Consider the following 21,028-nt stretch of genomic DNA (forward strand, 5'->3'; position numbering starts at 1 on the left):
TCAATCAGCAGTATCAGGACTCCTTGTTGTAAAAAAGCTACACAACCAAGTCTATCCATCCCCCGTCCTGCATCAGAGTTCAGCCATAGACTGAGATGAATCCCTTTAGAGTTTAGACCTGCACAATGAGGTCCAACCATCAGCTACTGGTTCTCTGACACCCAACGTGTGCACCACTGTGAACAAAGACCTTCTGATTGCTTGACAAGTGCTCCCATCTCTGTTAGACTTCTAGAGCAGCTCAATGACAGGGATTGATCAGTGATTGGGTGTAATTCTCTGGCTCTGCTGTCTTCCTTGCTTCTTATTATGTCCTCATCATCTTTCCCTCACTCCTCACCACTTTCTCACATCATTATCATTCATTAACACACCATTCCTTTCCACATGATTTCTCTTTTCCACACCACTCCTAACACCACCCTATAACCTTTGTGAGTGGTGAAGGTAAACATTACATAGAGATGTTAGTTCGCGATGACAGAGAACAGCCAAACTCACAACTTTTCTCAACTGTAATTTCATCAAATTAAGACTTTAAGGGCCGTTTACAGTCACCGCAGCCAAGGTCGCGCGCACCAATGTGACGTCAAAATGACATAGAGCTCGCTGGCGCGCCAGGATTTTTACTGCGCGACTAAGCGGAAACGGGGAGCATGAACAAGCTCGAGGGCAACCGGATGCCAGGACTCTCAGAATGACTGCAAGTCTCTCTTGTAAACTTACTGGGTTAAGATGAGTTATTTTATGGCGAATGAAAGGCTTGACGAAGTAGGTCATCGAATCAAATCGAAGCATTGACGTCAATGCTAGTTCTGCCGTTGTTTACCTTTTTCTTCTTCTTCTAGTCCGTAGAAATAGCAAAGTCGGTAGCCTTTCCTCGATAGCGCCACTTCTGTTCAGGAGAAGACTGCAACTAGTGTCGCGACCACCACGCGCAAGTATAAACAGTTACGGCGCTCCCATGACATCACACTGGCGCTCGACAGGTCGGCTGCGGCGAGTATACCCCACGCTTAAGACTGAGATGTTTCAGGTAGGATTGTGGCTAGGGCTGGTCAATATGGAGAAAATCAAATATCATGATATTTTTGACCAAATACCTCGATATCGATACAGCAACGATATTGTAGTGTTGACTATTGGGTGCTTTCACAAAATATTTACACAATGAGATTTTTGATAAATAATCATCAGTAATGTGGATATAATGACTAAGTGGGGAAAAGGCAAATAATAATACAACAGTTTTGTACAACAACAAATAAACAGTTACAACAGTCCGGTAAGTTCAGAAAATGACATCACTGTACTGTAATGCAGCCTTTAAAACCAGGAAAAGACACCACTTATGCCATATTACAATATCCAAAATCTAAGATGATATCTAGTCTCATATCATGATATCGATATAATATTGATATATGGCCCAGCTCTAATTGTAGCTACTTCTCATCTATTGTTGCGGTCAAATTGGTGTGTCAGAACCATAGACTGTTAATATTAATGGACAGAGCGTGTCTAACGTCACCCATTGGCGTCAGAGGCAGTGAGGTGTGTGATACCACATTAAATGTTACAGTGAGCTGCTGATGTTTGCAAGACAGCTGTTATCCCAGATACACATTGAGTCCTGCCACTTTTTTGACGTAGTACCACTTAGTTTTGTGTGAAACTGCTTGGCCTGCTTGCTAGCTAAAATCAGAATCAGAAAGGGTTTTATTGCCATGTACGTTTTTTTAACACATACAAGGAATTTGTTTTGGTGTTGTTGGTGCACGTCACACATTCTCCAGATGGAATATTAAACAATATAAGTATAGGTATAAAAATATAAGTATATGTACACAGTATGTATTAAATTAAAAATAAAGATAGAAATAAAAAAATAAAAAAAGAGCAAAGAGCATTACAGCAGAGAGAGAACAGTGGCATGAAGAGCCAGGGGTGGAGAGTCAGGGTGGTTTCCGGGCCTTGTTAATAAGGCTAGTGGCGGAGGGGAAAAAGCTGTTCATGTAACGTGAGGTTTTGGTCCTGATGGACCTCAGCCTCCTGCCAGAGGGGAGTGTCTCAAAGAGTTTGTGTCCGGGGTGGGAGGGATCGGCCACAATCTTACCAGCACGCTTCAGAGTCCTGGTGGCGTATAGGTCCTGGAGCGGCGGCAGATTGCAGCCAATCACCTTCTCTGCAGACCGGATGACACGCTGCAGTCTGCCCTTGTCCTTGGCAGTGGCAGCAGCATACCAGATGGTGATGGAGAATGTGAGGATGGACTCAATGATGGCAGGTTGAATTTCTTCAGCTGCCGCAGGAAGTACATCCTCTGTTGTGCTTTCTTGACGAGGGAACTGATGTTCAGCTCCCACTTGAGGTCTTGGGAGATCGTTCCCAGGAAGCAGAAAGACTCCACAGTGTCAATTGTGGAGCCACAGAGGGTGATGGGGGCAGGTGGGGCTGGGTTCTTCCTGAAGTCCACAACCATCTCCACTGTCTTTAGAGCGTTGAGCTCTAGATTGTTTTGGTTGCACCACTTCACCAGGTGGTCAGCCTCCGACCTGTAGGCGGACTCGTCTCCATCAGAGATGAGTCCGATGAGGGAGGTGTCGTCCGCAAACTTCAGAAGCTTGACGGACTGGTGACTGGAGGTGCAGCTGTTGGTGTACAGGAAGAAGAGCAGAGGAGAAAGAACGCAGCACGTGACATGTCTCCAGTGAGGTGTTAAAAATGTCTGTGAACACTGGAGACAGCTGATCAGCGCAGTGCTTCAAGCATGATGGGGAGACAGCATCCGGTCCGGCAGCTTTCCTGGGGTTCTGACTCCTAAAGAGTCTGTTGACGTCCCTCTCGTGGATGGAGAGAGTCGTCACTGAGGTGGGAGAGGGGGTGGAGGTGGAGTGGGGGGACCTTTAAGGAGGGCGTTGGTGGGGGGGCCCAGGACCCTGTTGAGGTGGGGGAGGTGGAGGTGATGCACAGTGGCTGTAGCAGTAGGGAGGTGTCGTGTCTTTCAAATCGACAGTAGAACTCGTTCAGGTCGTTGGCTCGGTGTCGGTCATTGAAGGAGGAGTGGGAGGTTTTAGGCTTATAGGTGGTGATCTGCCTAAGTCCTTTCCAGACAGTCACAGAGTCGTTAGCTGAGAACTGGCGTTGGAGCTTCTCAGAGTACCGTCGTTTAGCCTCCTTCACTGCCTTGCTAAACTTGTACTTTAAATCTGTCTTTGTCCCCACTCCTGAACGCGTCTTCCTTAGTCAGCCTTAACCTTCTGAGTTTGGCTGTGAACCAGGGTTTTTCATTGTTGTAATTCACCCTGGTGCTTTGATGGAACACAGCAGTCCTCACAGAAGCTGATGTATGACGTCACAGCCTCTGTGTACTCATCCAGACTGTTGGTAGCAGTCCTGAACACATCCCAGTCAGTAGAATCCAAACACGACTGGAGATCCTCCGCAGCCTCACTGGTCCACTTCCTTGATGTCCTCACTACAGGTTTGCAGAGCTTTAGTTTCTGCCTGTAGGCGGGGATCAGGTGAACCATGACGTGGTCAGAGTGTCCAAGTGCAGCACGGGGGACGGCGTGATAAGCATCCCTGACTGTGGTGTAACAGTGATCCAGAATGTTCTCCTCTCTGGTCGGGCATTTAATATGCTGTCTATATTTAGGGAGTTCATGAGTGAGGTTCCCTTTATTAAAGTCACCAAGGACAATAACTAGGGAGTCCGGGTTGGTCCGCTCCACACACAGTATCTGGTCGGCGAGCATGGGCTGTGCGTCCTGCACGTTGGCCTGCGGTGAAATGTAAACACCGACCAGAATGAATGACGCAAACTCACGGGGTGAATAAAAAGGCTTACAGTTTATGATGAAATATTCCAGGTCAGGAGAACAATGCTGCTGGATCACTGTCACGTCGTTGCACCAACCGCTGTTGATGTAGAAACAGATTCCTCCACCTTTAGTTTTGCCGGAGAAGTCCCTGTCTCCGGCAAAACTAAAGGTAGCTAGCTTAGCTCTGTTCCACAACACATGTAACGTTATCTTACCTGATGTGTTTTATCCAGCACCTTTTTATCAGCCGAAAAGAGAACGTGCGAGTGGCAAAAACAGCAAACTGACTGTAACCATTTTCCCTCTAGGGTTACACTGCAGCCCAGTTAGGGTTACAGCGTTCTTGCTCAATACTGGACCAGTTTCAAAGATTTTTGTTCACATTAGTCACTTAGACACCAATGCATGAAAAAAAAATAGGGTCCAGGTTGAAACAAAGACAAAATTACCCTTAAATGACACAGTTTGGGGATTGTGTTAACTGTTTTATAACAGCAAATGCATCATTAAATGAAGGTCCGTGTAAGCTGACAGTGTTCATAAGAGTTGAGTATAGTTAGTCGTGGGGGCCTACATTTCCTATAAAGCAATACATGGAACTCTGCATTGGCTCCAATATGAGGGCAATGTGAATCACTCCCATCACTTGAGCCAGATGATTAAAAATGTGTAATATCTTTGATCCCTTCAGTGCTTCAGCAATGTTGTTTGATAAGCATTCTGGAGCTGTCTTCTGTCTCTGAGGAAAGAGCCAATTATTCTCTTTTAGAAAGCTTTTTGTGTCTGGAACACAGCTTACACAAATGGAGATAGTGTCTTGCCTGTCACCTCTGTTCACTTTGCATGAAAGCTAATATATTCAAGCTTTTAATAATGTGTTGTATTATACAGCTCCCCCTTTGAAGACAGTAATTGTTAGTCACCCAAAAGCTGCTAACAAGGCCTCATTCTGGAAGAGATGCAGGAAGGCATCATTCTGAACAAAGCCTTTTTGCATTAGCACAAATACATTGTTCGATTAGGAACTTCATTCTTATTGTTGACACTAACAAAAAAAAGATAGAATACTTGTCTACTTTAAAGGACGACTAAGTTTCAGTAGCTTGGCCAAGCTACAAAAACATTTCCCATTAAAAAGGTAATTTCTATAGAGTCCTGAAGTTGGAGGAGTTTCTAGTTACCAGTCAATTATTTTTAAGCAGCTCAACACAAAACAATGGACCTCGTGCATTACAGGAACAGACACATTGTACAGGTACATAGGTCAGCTGAATGTAACAATGTCATGTAACAATGCAATTGTTTTTAACCTCACAAAATTAAAAATAAAGGCTCACAAAAACATCCCTTTCTACTAAGCGGGGTCAAAACTGTAATACGAAAAATAAATTCAAACAGACACAGTGTGAGAGAAACTGATGGCTCGGTGGAGGCTATGTTTGATGCAAGGCATATGAGTTGGGAGTTGCCTAGTCGCTGCAATTATGCTGCGTGTGTTACGCCCCTGAAAAAGGGAGAAATAATCACGAGAGTGATACGGTGATGTTTCCTTACTGAGAACTTTAGTGTTATGATTTTACAATATATAAATATAACATGTAACATTTTACAGACCTACAGATCTACCGGGAATACGTAATTTCATAGAGTACACACCAAGGTTATTATAGTTTTGCATTTTTCATTAGTTTTTTTTTTAAATTTCATTTTGACTTTTTGTTTTCAAAATCAGTTTAGTTTTATTTAGTTTTTAAAGTGAGTTCACTAGTTTAGTTTTTAGTTTTTGAAAATGCTTAGTTTTAGTTTAGTTTTTAGTAGTTTTAGTATTAGTTTTAGTCTTTTTTGTAATATGGGTTATTTGTCAGGGGCAAGATTCAAAAAGGTCCGAAAAAGTGTTCAACAAAAACATACAATTTTAGAAATATGTATTCACAATGTGTTCAACAATAACACCAGTAAGTTACATAAAATGTACATATGGTCATAAATATGTAAACAGTCTACACAAGACGCCACTGCAAGTGCAAAATGTGTTAAGTGACGTGTGCCAGGAAAAAAACTAAATAGCCAATAGACTAAAGAAGACGTACATGAACAGATATTTTGAACTTGGTTTGAGTAAAGTCGCGAACTTTTTGAAGTCAATCGACTCACACAGTTGTGTAGACATCCCAGTATCAATACACATATTAACCCACGCTTCCTCCCGCTTTTGGTGTTCCTGCGTATTTACTAACCAGCAGCTATCGAGTCGCCGGTGAAAGCACGCCTGTGGTGTTCTCTGTCCTACGGTTAGCTTCTGTTTTGGGGGAGGGGGGCTTGGCGTTCTCCTTTACCTTGTTAAGGTTCGCTAGGTTAGCCTCCCTGTGCGCGCTTCTCAAATTTACTTTCAAATTCATGGGATTTTTCCCTTTAATAAATTATCCACATATTTTACCATCTTCCATTGAAAGGCATCTGACAGTCATAATCAAATAGGACGCTTTCTTCAGACTTTCAGTACCGTCATGACGCCATGGACTATGCTGTGTTCAATTTGCCATGGAATGTCAGAATTTCTGGGTTCCCATTCGGAAACTGTATATATGTCTATGGTCGGAAATGTCAACTCTGAAAGATATATTTCCTCTATTAAAGACATTGACAAAGACGAAAACTAAGGAAATGTACTCTATAATATTATTTTATTTTAGTTAGATTTGCAAACAGACATCAGAGTTTTAGTTAGTTATCGTTTTTTTTGTAATGCCTCGTTTTTATTTTTATTTCAGTTAACGACTGTTGATGAATGTTTTTTCCCACCTAGTTTTTGTTATTTTGTTCGTTTTCGTTAACAATTATAATCTTGGTACATACTATATTCAAGTTACAACACCATACACTTTAATTCACTGAAATCCTCATCTTTCAAAGTAGCTTAAGCTCAGTAAACTATCACAACATTTACCAAAATCAATAAAGTGCACAAAACACATTATACAACTATACTGCTATATATATATATATATATATATATATATATATATATATATATATATATATATATATATATATATATATATTTTGTTTTTTGACATAAAATGGCAGCTACTCTCAGTACGGAGCTATTCTTCTCTGTTACCAAAAAGGGTCTCCACTCACGCATACATTACTACGCTTTACAAACTTAACTCTAACTTACTCAAAATGCTACTAAAACACTCCCTTAACACTCTTGACATGTTAGCAGGTTGTTAAAGTCAAGTCAACTCTGTTTAATACCGACAACATACCTTAAAAAGGGGAGAAATAACTGCCAGTGAACTTAAGTGTTATGAGGAAAATACCGTGATTTCCCCAAAATACCATGACTTTTGGACGGAGACAAAAGCAATCGAATCAGGCTAATAGATTAAGACCACTTTGTAGATCACAGATTAACATCTGAATAGCTAGTAGTCCATGGTCAAACATGTCAACACTGTAGCCCTACATTTGCTGAAGTCCACACATGTAGGGTGGCTGAAGGTAGTATAGCTGTAGTAATGGCAGCAATGGAACTAGTCCTGGTGCAGTGTAGGGTATTTTATATATATATATATATATATATTCTCAGAAGGCAAAGCACTGCTACTTGGGCGGAGTGATTTGCTCGCAGCACCTGAGAAGCCCCATGGTGAGGAGCAGAGAGTTCGCCTAGAGTTCTGCGAGCAAATCACTCCGCCCAAGTAGCAGAAGTAGCAGTGCTTCGCCTTTCTGAGAATAGTTCCCAGTATGTATACGGTTAGAAGATGGCTGTGTGACCTTGTTATTTGTACACACTGTGACTATACAAATCAAAACATGTAAATAGGAAAATGTTAGCGTTATTTTGTCACTTATTGGGAGCAGTAGGCTAGATGGAGCCTGGTTACCTCCAGGATCTGTGTTAAGCTAGGCTAGCGGTGGGTGCGTCAAACAGAGTTACGACACGCACGGAGATGAGAAGGGTATGTATGTACTTATCTAACTCTGGCGGATACGGTGAATAAGACAAAGTCCCAATAAGTCAGCATGTTCCTTTAATGAAGAAGAGGCACTTGGTACAGATGTCAAGGGTTTTATTTCACACGATTGCCACAGCAGTCACGCAGTTCTACCCTGGCGTCAGTTAAGGCGGGTGAATGATTTTTTCCAGTAGTAGTTGCAGTGCGCACCAACATCCACCAGGTGGGACATGTGAGCAGACAAGATACAGTTGGAAGACTAAGCAACAGAGGACACCATGAAATTATTTAGAAACGAGACACTGTTTAATTGTCTCCCGGGCCTGTACAGTAAACTTACACATTAAAGAGTCTTCATTTCATAATGGACATTTGTGTTATGACCATAAACTCTATAAAAAGAAGGGGATGGACGTGGCTTCCAGGTCTGAAAAGTAAAGCCAATGCTGAAGTGATTAAAACGTCCTTATTTCTAATGCCCACCAGAGGGCAACGACAATGGAACCAAAAGCCTAGGTTTAGCATTGCTAACCATGGGCTGTGTACATTAAAATAGCCGGGAACTTGTTTACGGTGTTGTCTGTGTTTAATCTTAGAACTTTGACCCTCTCACTGTCTGTTTTCACTTCATCAAAGTTAACTGAAACATTTTAGTCGCCTACAATAAGAGCCTGCCTTATAACACTGGAATGTTTTTTTTAAAAGTGGGAGACTGAGCCTATAGAAAACGTGTGTTGTATTCTGATATACAATTTGTTTAAAATGAAAACAAGTGAAACTACTGTAATAATGAATGTGATGTTTTTTTTAGCAGAACATTATATTGTTCCATCCAATATTTCCTATATTTCTAAGCAGATTTTCTATGCCCCCCCTGGCTGATTATTGGTCACCCCTGTGCCACCCCACCTAAAAAATCCTGGAATCGCCCCTGTATACGCAGCCTATTTATTTTATATTAACTCACTTTTAAATTACATTTTGCAGCTGCATCACGATCCTGCTCACTCAGAAATATTAACATGCAATCTCCCAATATTATAGGAATTAAGTTCCATCGCTGCGACCAATCATATCATGCGTGCAGAGTGCAGTGTTATTAAAAATGTAAACAAGCTAACGTCCAGTGTCTCTCTGACCACATTTCAGCTAACGCTAATTAGCGTTTGACGGACAAACGCACTATTAACATACAGGTTAATTTAACAGGCAGAAAAAACTGTAACATTGATCCATCATTAAACGGAGAGAAAACCGGCGAAATGTAGGCCTATTGCCTATTTATGTAGGTAGGTTTTTATAATCAGCAAAAAACACACAAATGTGGCAGATTTAGCTATCACTAACTAATGTTAGCTGAGGTCTAACTCTGAGAAACAACTCAACAACAACTCTGAGTATAACGTGCACGATAGAAGTATACGTTAAATAAAATAACAGAATTGCTACGTTGCTATGTTAGTAGTTGTAACGTTAGCCCTATTGCTAAATCAGAGCAACACAAATAATTTATATACATAACTTTTTGTCAGGTCTACCAAAAGAAAATCTAGTGAGTTTTTTTTCAATATAATACATCCATGCTACAAACGTAACAGGTAACAAGTTTTTCACCGAAGTTTCTCCTTCTTTCTTCTTCCTGTGGAGTCAACTAGCCGAAATATTGACCACTCTGCTATTGTAATCCATTTTGGATGAACTCCTAACTTTGGTGTCATAGTTCTTCTTACTTCTTTTAGCAGCTTTCTGAGCATTTTCATTTGCCATGGCGTATGAAGATGAGATTTGCAGCAGTTTTTCCTGACTTTGATTTGCTGGCGTAGGCTTGAGTGAAACAGTCATGTACTAGTGATTGTGTACGAATGACTGACGATGAGACTTACATAGATACAACCAAAAGTGACCAGGTTGCAAGGGACTCAACTGGTTGTATCGTGGTGGCAAAGGTATCTGGTGGAAGCTCCTCAGAACAGTCTTTCATCAGTGACTCTACATCCAGTGGCATCCTCGACAAAGCATCTGCATCACTGTTCTCTTTGCCTGGCCTGTACTTTATTGTCAAGTGGAAATCAGCCAACTCTGCAACCAACCTGGAAAGTGGTTGCATTCAGTTTTGTAGTGGACAGAGTATAGCTGAGTGGGTTGTTATCGCTGTACACAGTGAAGGTTAGGAGCATAATACAAATAATCACAGAACTTATCAGTGATTACCCATTTTAGAGCTAGAAATTCTAGCTTGCCATTGTGGTAGAGCCAGCATTTTTCTCTGCTGTTGTTTAAAGGGATGGTTCAGAATTTTGGACATAGGACCTCATTTCCAAGTTAGCCAGTGTGTTATTTATCAGTGGAGACCGTTTTCAAAATTTTTCATCCAGTCCTTCCAGTTGCAGAGTTCGCTGGTGCCAGGCTACCGCAAGTCAACAGTATCTGCTAGCCTGCCACTAAAAACAGTCTTACCCACTCCACAGTACACTCGAGGCAAATAAATTATAATGCCAGACTATCGATGTAAATGTCTGTGTTGATAGAATAATGTTAGAAATAAAACTACCCTTGCATCTCAATGATCGCATTACATTTTGAGGGACTAGTTTCTCAGCAGCAGCGGAATTTTACTTTGCTCCGGTTAGTAGTACTGCGCCGAAAAGTAAACAGAGAAGCGCTCTCCAGTCGGGACACCTAGTAGTAGCCTAGTACATTGGTATTGAAGCATTGGATTGGAAACTAAGGACTAGGCAACATGGTGATTCAGTGTGCATTTAGAAATTGTAAAAATAAACCAAACAGATGGGCACCACAAAGTTTCCACAAATTCCCATTGGGAGATCCAGAAAGGAACCAACTGTGGCTTCTTGCTGCTGGCTTGGACATCAAGGCGGAGACTCTACTCAAGTGGAAAATGTGTAGTGATCATTTTAGACCAGACGACTTTGAAAAACCCCGCAATCTAAAGGACCACAAGTCACTGACAACAAATGCGGTTCCATCCGTCAGAGCTGGAGGATGAGGGGGGATTGGCATCAATTTCCCTGGTGGAGGTTGCTGAGGTAGTTAAACAACTCCACAGTGGCAAAGCCCCAGGAATTGATGAGATCCGTCCAGAAATGCTTAAAGCTCTGGGTGTGGAGGGGTTGTCTTGGTTGACACGCCTCTTCAACATTGCGTGGAAGTCTGGGACGGTGCCAAAGGAGTGGCAGACCGGGGTGGTGGTTCCCCTTTTTAAAAAGGGGGACCAGAGGGTGTGTGCCAATTACAGGGGTATCACACTTCTCAGCCTCCCCGGTAAAGTCTACTCCAAGGTGCTGGAAAGGAGGGTTCGGTCGATAGTCGAATCTCAGGTTGAAGAGGAACAATGCGGATTCCGTCCTGGTCGTGGAACAACGGACCAGATCTTTACTCTCGCAAGGATCCTGGAGGGAGCCTGGGAGTATGCCCAACCAGTCTACATGTGTTTTGTGGATCTGGAGAAGGCGTATGACCGGGTGCCCCGGGAGATACTGTGGGAGGTGCTGCGGGAGTACGGGGTGAGGGGGTCTCTTCTCAGGGCCATCCAATCTCTGTACGACCAAAGCGAGAGCTGTGTCCGGGTTCTCGGCAGTAAGTCGGACTCGTTTCAGGTGAGAGTTGGCCTCCGCCAGGGCTGCGCTTTGTCACCAATCCTGTTTGTAGTATTTATGGACAGGCTATCGAGGCATTGTCGGGGTGGAGAGGGGTTGCAGTTCGGTGGGCTGGGGATCTCATCGCTGCTTTTTGCAGATGATGTGGTCCTGATGGCATCATCGGCCTGTGACCTTCAGGACTCACTGGATCAGTTCGCAGCCGAGTGTGAAGCGGCTGGGATGAGGATCAGCACCTCTAAATTGGAGGCCATGGTTCTCAGCAGGAAACCGATGGAGTGCCTTCTCCAGGTAGGGAATGAGTCCTTACCCCAAGTGAAGGAGTTCAAGTACCTTGGGGTCTTGTTCGCGAGTGAGGGGACAATGGAGCGGGAGATTGGTCGGAGAATCGGCACAGCAGGTGCGGTATTACATTCAATTTATCGCACCGTTAGACGAAAAGAGAGCTGAGCCAGAAGGCAAACGCTCTCAATCTACCGGTCAGTTTTTGTTCCTACCCTCACCTATGGTCATGAAGGCTGGGTCATGACCGAAAGAACAAGATCCAGGGTACAAGCGGCCGAAATGGGTTTCCTCAGAAGGGTAGCTGGCGTCTCCCTTAGAGATAGGGTGAGAAGCTCAGTTATCCGTGAGGAGCTCGGAGTAGAGCCGCTGCTCCTTTGCGTCGAAAGGAGCCAGTTGAGGTGGTTCGGGCATCTGGTAAGGATGCCCCCTGGGCGCCTCCCTAGGGAGGTGTTCCAGGCACGTCCAGCTGGGAGGAGGCCTCGGGGGAGATCCAAGACTAGGTGGAGGGATTATATCTCTAACCTGGCCTGGGAACGCTTCGGGATCCCCCAGTCGGAGCTGGTTAATGTGGGCCGGGAAAGGGAAGTTTGGTGTCCCCTGCTGGAGCCGCTACCCCCGCGACCCGACCCCGGATAAGCGGATGAAGATGGATGGATGGATGGAACGTTAGTGGAGATACCTGGCTGGGCTAACCACTAACTTTAGGCAATTGCTGACAGAAAAGTAATGTAAGCTCAGACAGTTTACATGCAAATTGCAGCGGCAGGTAAATAAACTTGTGTGATTGTCATGGAATGTGATTGTCATGTAAACCGGCTTTCTCATTAGCCTAGGTGATATCACTCCGCCGCTGCTGTAGCCTATGCTACCAACTACAGGGAACAAAGTATAACTATTGTAATGCGATGCAAGGGTGCGATGTTTTATTTCTAACATTCTATCAACAGACATTTACATCGATCTGGCGTTATAATTTATTTATAAAATGAAAACGGTCTCCACTGATAAATAACACACTGGCTAACTTGGAAATGAGGTCCTATGTCTAAAATTCTGAACCACCCCTTTAAGTCCTGTAGCCATAGGCAATGACCCTAAGCTTCCCATCTTGCTTTTGATAAAGTACTGCTCCCAACCCTTGGTGTGACGCATCAGTGTGTACAACGAATGTGGCTATGTGAAATCAGGGAAACTGAAGACTGGTGGGTGAAGCAAACAGTCAATCAGCTGTACAAGGACATGTTGGTGCACGTCAGTCCACAAGATTGGCTTGTTTGAGGGCACCAATTGGCTTACTTTCTTTGTTTTTGTCTTCTGTGGTTGGTAAAGTACTGCTTTCAGGAGGTCATACAGCTGGCCTTCCTAGAAAAGTTGTTGATGTACTGTCTGTAGTAGGTGGAAGGAGTAAACAAAGCATTTTTCTGAGCTGGCCCACATTCTCTGGTCTGATGTCCTTCACTGCTTTAACTGTTTCAAAATGGGCTCGGCCAATTCTGCTGCCCTCTGCAGACACTATTGGACCCAAATAACGAACCTCAGGTTTAAAGAGATCACACTTGGCTTGAGTTTGATGTCATTCTCTCTGAGGCGCTGCAAAACTTTCCACACATCGTTCACATGGCTATCGAAGGTTTTACTGAAAACTAGTGTGTCGTCCATATAAGGAATGCAGACGTTATCCTGGAGCCCTTCCAGACACTCTTTCATACAATGCTGGAAAGCTGCAAGAGCATTCATGATTCCCCACAGAATCACAAATGCTGTCAGTGGTCTGCTTTCTTCAGAGAGACATCCCTGGGGGTAAGCTAAACGGTCCATGATATCTTGGACCCGAGGGATGGGCTGGCGGTCGGGATGTGTCTTTCTGTTCAGGTCTCCGTAATATATAAACAGCTGGAGGGTCCCATCCTACTTCCTGACACACAAACAGGTGAAGAGTATGAAGAGTTTGACTTCCTAACCCAACCCTGTGCTATGAGGTCATCTCCTGGTATAGTGGCTTAGGCACCGACATGTATGTGCGATTGACTGGTTCAAAGTCATTTTCAATTGTTTAATGTAGCCAAGGAGTGACACTCTTCTCTAAGCATTTGCCTAACTACCTGTCTCTGATCTTCGGTAAGGTGACTTAAACCTACTGGTGGATCCCACTGTTCATTAGCATTACATGTGGTTTCAACACTGGTGTGATTCCCTGTTGCTGGGGTGAAAGCTTTTTTAAAGACTTGGGCAGATAACACGGTGTTAATGGTATGTACCGTACTGGTTATTGTGCGTCCTAGCAGAGCAATGTCGTGGTCAGGTGAGTGCATTTTTCCTTGTGTTCAGTCTGTTATTGGTTATTAGTTAATTTTTTGCACATTTGTGGGACTTTTTGCAGGCTACACCTAACACTTAACACTTGTCCCTCAGCGGTAACCCTTTCCCGTTTAAAGGGGCCTCTCTTAATGGTCTGACTCCAGTGATTTTACATCCAGCTTGAAAATGTTCTTCACTCCCATTCAGAATTTCAGAATTGGCCTCCATTCAATTCATGAATTGGAATTTGAATTGAATTGACTCCACCCCACAGGAAGTTGAATTTGATTTGGAATTGGAATGACAGGAAGTGGAATTAAATTCATGGCAATTCAAAAGAAATTCCACACAGTCACACAACAGAAAGAATGTGTTGAATCTCACATACATTCAGTGTTAGGAAGGTTACTTTGGAAATGTAATTGCTTACTGTTTTAAGTTACCCATTATAAATGTGGTTTGGATTACTTTATTTGGATTACTTTATCAATGCAAAGCAATTTCCTTTTAATTTGATTAGTAACTAATTGATTTACACATTTTACCTCTACATTCATTTTGTAATTTAATAACATAATTTCATTACATGTAACTAGTCACTCCTCAACCCTGCATACATTTTGTTCCAAAATATGGATCACTCTTTAAGAGAACAAATAATTCTATTAATTCCACAATTGACAAGAATTGTTTTCTTGATTTACAATAAGTAATAAGTAAAAAGTTAGCTTGCATGCTTTTAAACACATGATATCCAGTGTTGTGGGGGTAACTCCTTAAGAAGTAATGCCATAATATAATCAATCAATAAATATATCAGTAGCATAATACCATCAAGAGATGGTTTTCAAAATAAGACAGTCTGTTAACTTGTAAAAGCCTTTTGAAATTTGAAGTAGCCTTGATGGAGCCACAGACTGGAGCACTGCAGTGCTTGCATATGGCTCTGTGGTTTCCAGGTGTTCTTGTTGGAATTGGTTCTTCAAAATGAACTAGTACAGATGACCTTTTAGGCCTGATATTATTTTCCATGTCGCTGTTATTACAGGTGTCCAACAGTGTTGACCATCAAATTGTGTAGAAAAGAAGCTTTCAAACAAATGTCCACCTCAAGTTGTTTCACAACCACTTTAAATACTTGGTTAAAGTAAAGCATTCTGGGAAATGGAGTCATGTTCTGTCATGTTCCACAAAATTACAATTACAATAAATCAAACTTAATTATTGTTCTGTGACTAGAGCTTGTAACATTCATTGCTGGGGGAAAACATTTCCTGTTAATGCAATCTGTACAAGTAGTTCAAACTAATGTCATTCATATAATATGTAATGCAATCATATCTGACATATATTGTAAAGCTTCATTGTTAAACACTTCACTTAAATTATGTATATGAATTTCTTTTAATTTTTATTGAATTGAAATTCTGCTCCCTTTAATTCAAATTTGAATTGTGATTCTAGATCCTGTTTTTGACATCAATTCAAATTCAATTCAAATTCAAGAATTGAATTGGAATTTAGGAGTCATTCTCAATTCAGTTCTGAATTGTGCACAAGCCTGCACTCCTGCTGGCAGACAAAACACCTCCTCGGAGCTTTAGCAGAGCGGTTGGAGTAAAGGTTAGGTGCATTCAGGTGCTGCGCAGGGTCAGGTGCTTGGGGCTGCCTGTAGTTGCTGTATTACTGCTGTTGGGAAACAGGTGGCTGGGGGTCCCTATATGGCCTCCTAACTGAAGGTGAGGCATGAAACAGGCTGCTGTAATGTATCTTTAATCTGAGCTATCTCTGCACTGAGACCTTTTAGAGAAACTGCACCTGTCTTAAGTTCAGCTAACTCTGTTAACTGTTCAGTGTGTACCTTAGCTTTGGCTTCCTTCACAGGACATTTTGCAGATGGTGTATCTTCTGACTGGACTACACTTACAGTTGTAGCTCGCTGTAGGGCACTTAATCGCTATTTGTATCGTCTTTCTGCCTCATTAGCACAAGCAAGAGTCATCAGTGATATGCAGGATTTGTCTTTAACGTTTCTTCTTTGTTCGCCTGATATGTCAAGGAAATCACATATCTCCTGTAAATTGTCTTGAAGGTGTGCAATTCTCATATATTTGAAAGATGAGTATGTTTCAGTGAATTACAGTGCATGATGTTGTACCTTGAATACGATGTGTACTCTATGAAACTACTTATTCCCTGTAGATCTGTTGGTTTTGTTAAATTCATTCAAAGCATTTATAACATTTAAAGCATGCGACCGAAGTTCCCACGATGGGTCAAAATAATGTGCTGTGACCCAGAGGTAACTGTGATTGCTGAGAGAAACCACCTGTGAGTGCAGTGGTGCTGCATCGCTTCCTGATTGAAAAATTAGAGGCGTTAAAAGGAAATTTGCATTAACTTGTTATTATCACGTTCATTTTAACAGCCCTGATTTCTTTGTCGTGTTTCTCGTCCGCAGCATCCTCCCCATGAAGCAGGGCATTATGCTGGGCCAGTACCTGGGAGCCTTCAACCTCATGGACACATTCAGGGGACGCTCCACAAAACAGGAGTAAATGAAGAGAGAGAAGAGAAGTTAAGGATGAGTAATATGGAAGGAGACATGCACATATTAAAGCTATCTACCTATTGTGTATTGCTGCAATAAGGATGGACTTGATTGCTCCTCTCATTTCAGTGGTTCATGTATTCAAGCATTGCATGCCCGTTAAGTCTCTTTATATCTCTCTGTTTCAATCCTTAATATCCTTAACGTCCCTGTTTTTAAATGGCATGATCATTAGTACAATTTTAATTGCGATCTTATTCATAACAGTTTGTAATTGAATAGAATATAGTGCTCATAATGGCCTCCTAAATCCAGCCAGCTAGTGTTGTTGCCTACTACTACTTGTTGAGGACCAGTCATGATGATGTAATGATGTATCATCAGTCCACAAACCGCCAAGTCAAACATTTCCCTATATTAACGGGGCTCAAAGTCAAATGTCATGTTTGATTTGAATGTCTGTTCTGTAAATTAGTAATATTGTGGTGTGGTTGGAGCCACAACTACAATTGCTTTCAACACAGATGGAAACAATACAAAGTGGGATTTAAAGAAGCATAAGTGTTGTTCTTTTGCTATTAAGAGAAGGATAAGTCCCATTCTACTCATAAGCAAACCCATCAAAACAAATAAGAGTGACAGTTTACTTATGCCAACTAACTGTAGACAGAGCTCATCATCTTTAGAATATTCAAAGCTCCAGCATTAATAAAAATGACGTATAGTAGAAGCAGGTTCCAGGGCGTCGTCACCATAACAAAAACCTTGTTCACTGTAAATGATGCTCATCCGTAATCAGATGCATCAGAGGCAGGTAATAAATCTAACTTGTACATCTATCAATGTATACTTCTTACTTGCTTTCTTGCTTTATTGTGATATATTAGCACTGTTGTGAACGGAGCCATAATAATCATCTCTAAAAGGTTTTGGGCACACTTTTGTTGTTAATCTGGCTCAGGGTTTTTCAGTCTAAATCATTTCCCATTAAAAATAAAACCAAATAAACTTTGGACCACCTGAAGCTCTTGTGTGTTCAGATTGAACAAAAAGCTACTTTTTCCTCGTGCTGAGTTTGAAAGTTTGTTTGTTTTTGAAGAATTTATTTTGCAAACAGCAAATGTACGGACTGCTAAGACATAGCTGTAATTAGCTAGCACTGTAGCAGCGTCCTAGCATGCTACAGCTAGCTAGAGTGTGAGAGGAGACCTCTACTTTTCTTCTTGGTTCTGTATTTTGATGAAAGCCTCGAGATGAGCACAAAAATATGAAATCTAAACATCTTTATACTTGTGCGGTGATCTTAAGCACAAGGAGGCTTGTCATCCTCAGTGAGTAAGGTGAACATCAGCCCTTTGTCCCTCGTTTCAGCTAGTTTACTCGATGGTTTCCTAGCAACACTGCCAGCTGTGTTTTAACGTTCCAAAATGTTGTGGATGGAGGCATCATAGGGGGCTTGTATACAGTCTGTGCATGTCTCCTGTGGATGAAAACATTCTCAGAAGTCTGTGTTTTTGAAGTAATATGCATGTATTTGCACTCAGTCTCTTCATTTCACTTATTAAGCACATTTACTACCACACAAGCCTCAGTCTGTAATGGTTATATTATAAAGATTATAATACAAATCACTCATTCAATCCACTCATTAGTTTTCATTTAACAGTGCCATTATTAATATGTAATGGATTGCCATAATTTGAGTGTGTGTCATTTGATGTTTTTTTTATATGGAACACAACTTCTGTAACAGTCATCTTTACTGATCTATCTTCATTAGGAGATATTACCATAGACTGTTAATATTAATGGACAAAGCAACCGGTTCGGCGAAGTGCTGCAAATGCAGAAGTGCCTTAAACCTGCATTCTATCTGAATTCCAGCAGGGGGCAACACGTGCAGTTGCAAAAGGAGTTCGGTTTCTGTAGAAGTCTATGAGAAAGTGACCCACTTCTCACATTTTTCATAATGAGTTTATGGTCTCAATCGCTAGTTTTAAGTCTTCTGCAATACAGAATGATGTTCATTTTTAGGTTTCGTTGATCTTAAAATCGGCGATAAAGCAGGGGGTGTTTTAGGGCGTGGCTATGATGTGATTGCCAGTGAAAGTGTGTAACGTAACGTAGAGCGTAAGCAGCAGTCTATGGCTCCTCCCTCACTCCTCCCTCTCGTCTAAAATCATCACATCTGCAACCAGGATGGCTGCGCCCGTAACGGCAAACTCAACGACTCATGGTGGATCTCCACAAACCAATGGGTGACGTCACACATGCTCTGTCCATTAATATTAACAGTCTATGAATATTACGCACCTGTTGTCTTAAACATGCTAACCGTTCAATGAGTGCTAAAGAAAGATAGTAATGTCAGGAGTTTAGAGAAATGTATCTTAAGGTACATTTTACTACGTGTCATATGTTTTCAGAACTTTTAAGTGCAAACTACCTGGAAGTGAAAATTCTGATCAATAAATTCACATTTTAATGTTTGATTTCTGTGTTTTGAGTGTCTTGTTCAGTATCATGACTAAAGCGAGTTCCCTTACAGTCCCATCCCATTATGTGAGGAGTGTAAAGCCTTTATTCAATTCACTGCTGAATGATAAAAATGGACGGAGAGCCTTGGTAGCTGAATGATTACAGCGCACCCCACATAACTGCAATGTCACACCCTCCTTTCTCTCTCTCTCTGTGTGTTTCCAAGCTGCCTCTTCGCTGTCAACACAAAAATCATTTACAATTTGATGGTGTCATTTACACTGTGATGTATAGACTACTGGTGCATTGAGTGAATGTTTTCAATGATGGTAAAGGTACTATATTTTTTATAGCACCTTTCTACCTTACCAGACACACACATTCTTAGACCAATGAAGGAACCAGGGATTGAACCGTCAACCCTGTGGTTAATGGGACGACCTGCTCTACCTGCTGAGCCACAGCCACACTAAGTGCTGGGTACTTAGGAGGTATTTTAAAGGATAGGAGAAATTACTTATTGCCTACTGTGGCCTCCAAGAAAAGACTGTAAATAATATAATCAATTCGATTTTATTTAGTGTCAAATCGTAACTTCACAGGTAGAGTAGGTCTAGACCACACTCTATAATTCACAAAGACCCAACAATTCCCCTCAAGAGCAAGCATTTGGTGCAATAGTGGTGAGGAAAAACTTCCTTTAAACAGGCAGAACCCTCAGGCAGACCTTGGCTCTTGGTGGGCGGCCATCTGCCACTGCCGGTTGGGACACAGAGACACTGATACAGATATATAGAGATATGATTTCATAATAATTATAGTAGTTGGTATGATGCGCGGTAGGCAGTTATAGTTATAATAAAGAGAATAAAACTACGACTAGAAATCAGAGCAGGACCGTGGCAGCAGCTGCAAACACGATTCAGTTGCCACCACAATCCAAGGAAATCTGCAAGGCAATAAAGCACAAGAACTCCGAGGAAGAAGCTTCCTGGAACTAAGTTAGTAACATGCATTAATGGGACATGAATGAACATACTGTAGATGGAAAGAGAGAGGAGAGAGGAGCTCTGTGTGTCATAGGAAGTCTCTCGGCAGTCTAAAACTATAGCAGCATAAGGGCTGGTCCAAGGCTAACCTGAGCCAGCCCTACAAAGGGTCGGAAGATAAATCTGACATCAATGCAAAACTAGACAGTATTTCAAAAGTAGGAAAATAATCGTGCACATGAAGCCTATTCTTATTTAGATGGCAAAACGAAGGATAGTGCCGTTTCTATGGATCCAGATGTGCTATTTGCCAGTGCACGTTAGTTTATCTAAAAAACTGGTGGGGCACTAAAGATGGGCTACATACCAGTAAAACTAGAATACTCTGTATCTCACTCTGTTAACATGTCAACAAACCGCATGGCTCCACAAAACACTTTTAACAACAGAGCAGCTTTCTTCTACCAGGTGTCTTGTACACATACACAGAGAGAAAGAGAGAGAGAGAGAGGAGAGAGAGAAGCGTAAGCGTACCATGTGTAGTTTATTTCCCCCTGTCTCTCTTACTCACACACAGGTAAAACTAACACTGTCACAAACTTAAATTAAGAATGAAATATTTCGGGCGACGCAACCAAAACAATGTGCCTACAGGGCCATATGCAAACTGTAACGCTATGAGCTCAACACCATGAAGGCCATAAAGAAGCGAACAGACAACTTTTTAGGGTTACAGATCCATATTTTCATGGGGGATGCGTGGGACAAAATGTATCCCGCCCTCAAAGTGACCAATGCTACTTCACCAATAGACCATATTATACCTGAAATAGAAGAATTTTAAACTAAGTAAAGCGCTGTAACGTGAACAATCTTAAGTGCGACAGACCGATAAATTCTGAGCGGGAGCTGCTGGTTGTATTTAGCTACTACAGAGCTCCGGGACCCCGGCTACCAGCGGCAGTTGTTTAGCTGCCAATAAGTGACTGTGAGCAGGCTACAGGCACCGCCAGATGATGGT

The 21,028-nt window shown here is 42.0% G+C and overlaps 1 protein-coding gene across 1 annotated transcript in view; it reads left to right on the forward strand.

The window, feature by feature from the left end:
- The window catches only part of LOC144526270 (epidermal retinol dehydrogenase 2-like), a 76,330-nt gene extending 57,298 nt beyond the window's left edge, over nt 1-19,032 (forward strand). Inside the window, exon 7 of the mRNA XM_078263622.1 lies at nt 16,451-19,032. Coding sequence (XP_078119748.1) covers nt 16,451-16,547 — 97 coding nt within the window. The 3' untranslated portion in view covers nt 16,548-19,032. The remainder of the gene's footprint in view (nt 1-16,450) is intronic.
- The last annotated feature ends 1,996 nt before the right edge of the window (nt 19,033-21,028 follow it).

Source organism: Sander vitreus, chromosome 12, assembly GCF_031162955.1.
Source record: "Sander vitreus isolate 19-12246 chromosome 12, sanVit1, whole genome shotgun sequence".
NCBI classification, from domain to species: domain Eukaryota; kingdom Metazoa; phylum Chordata; class Actinopteri; order Perciformes; family Percidae; genus Sander; species Sander vitreus.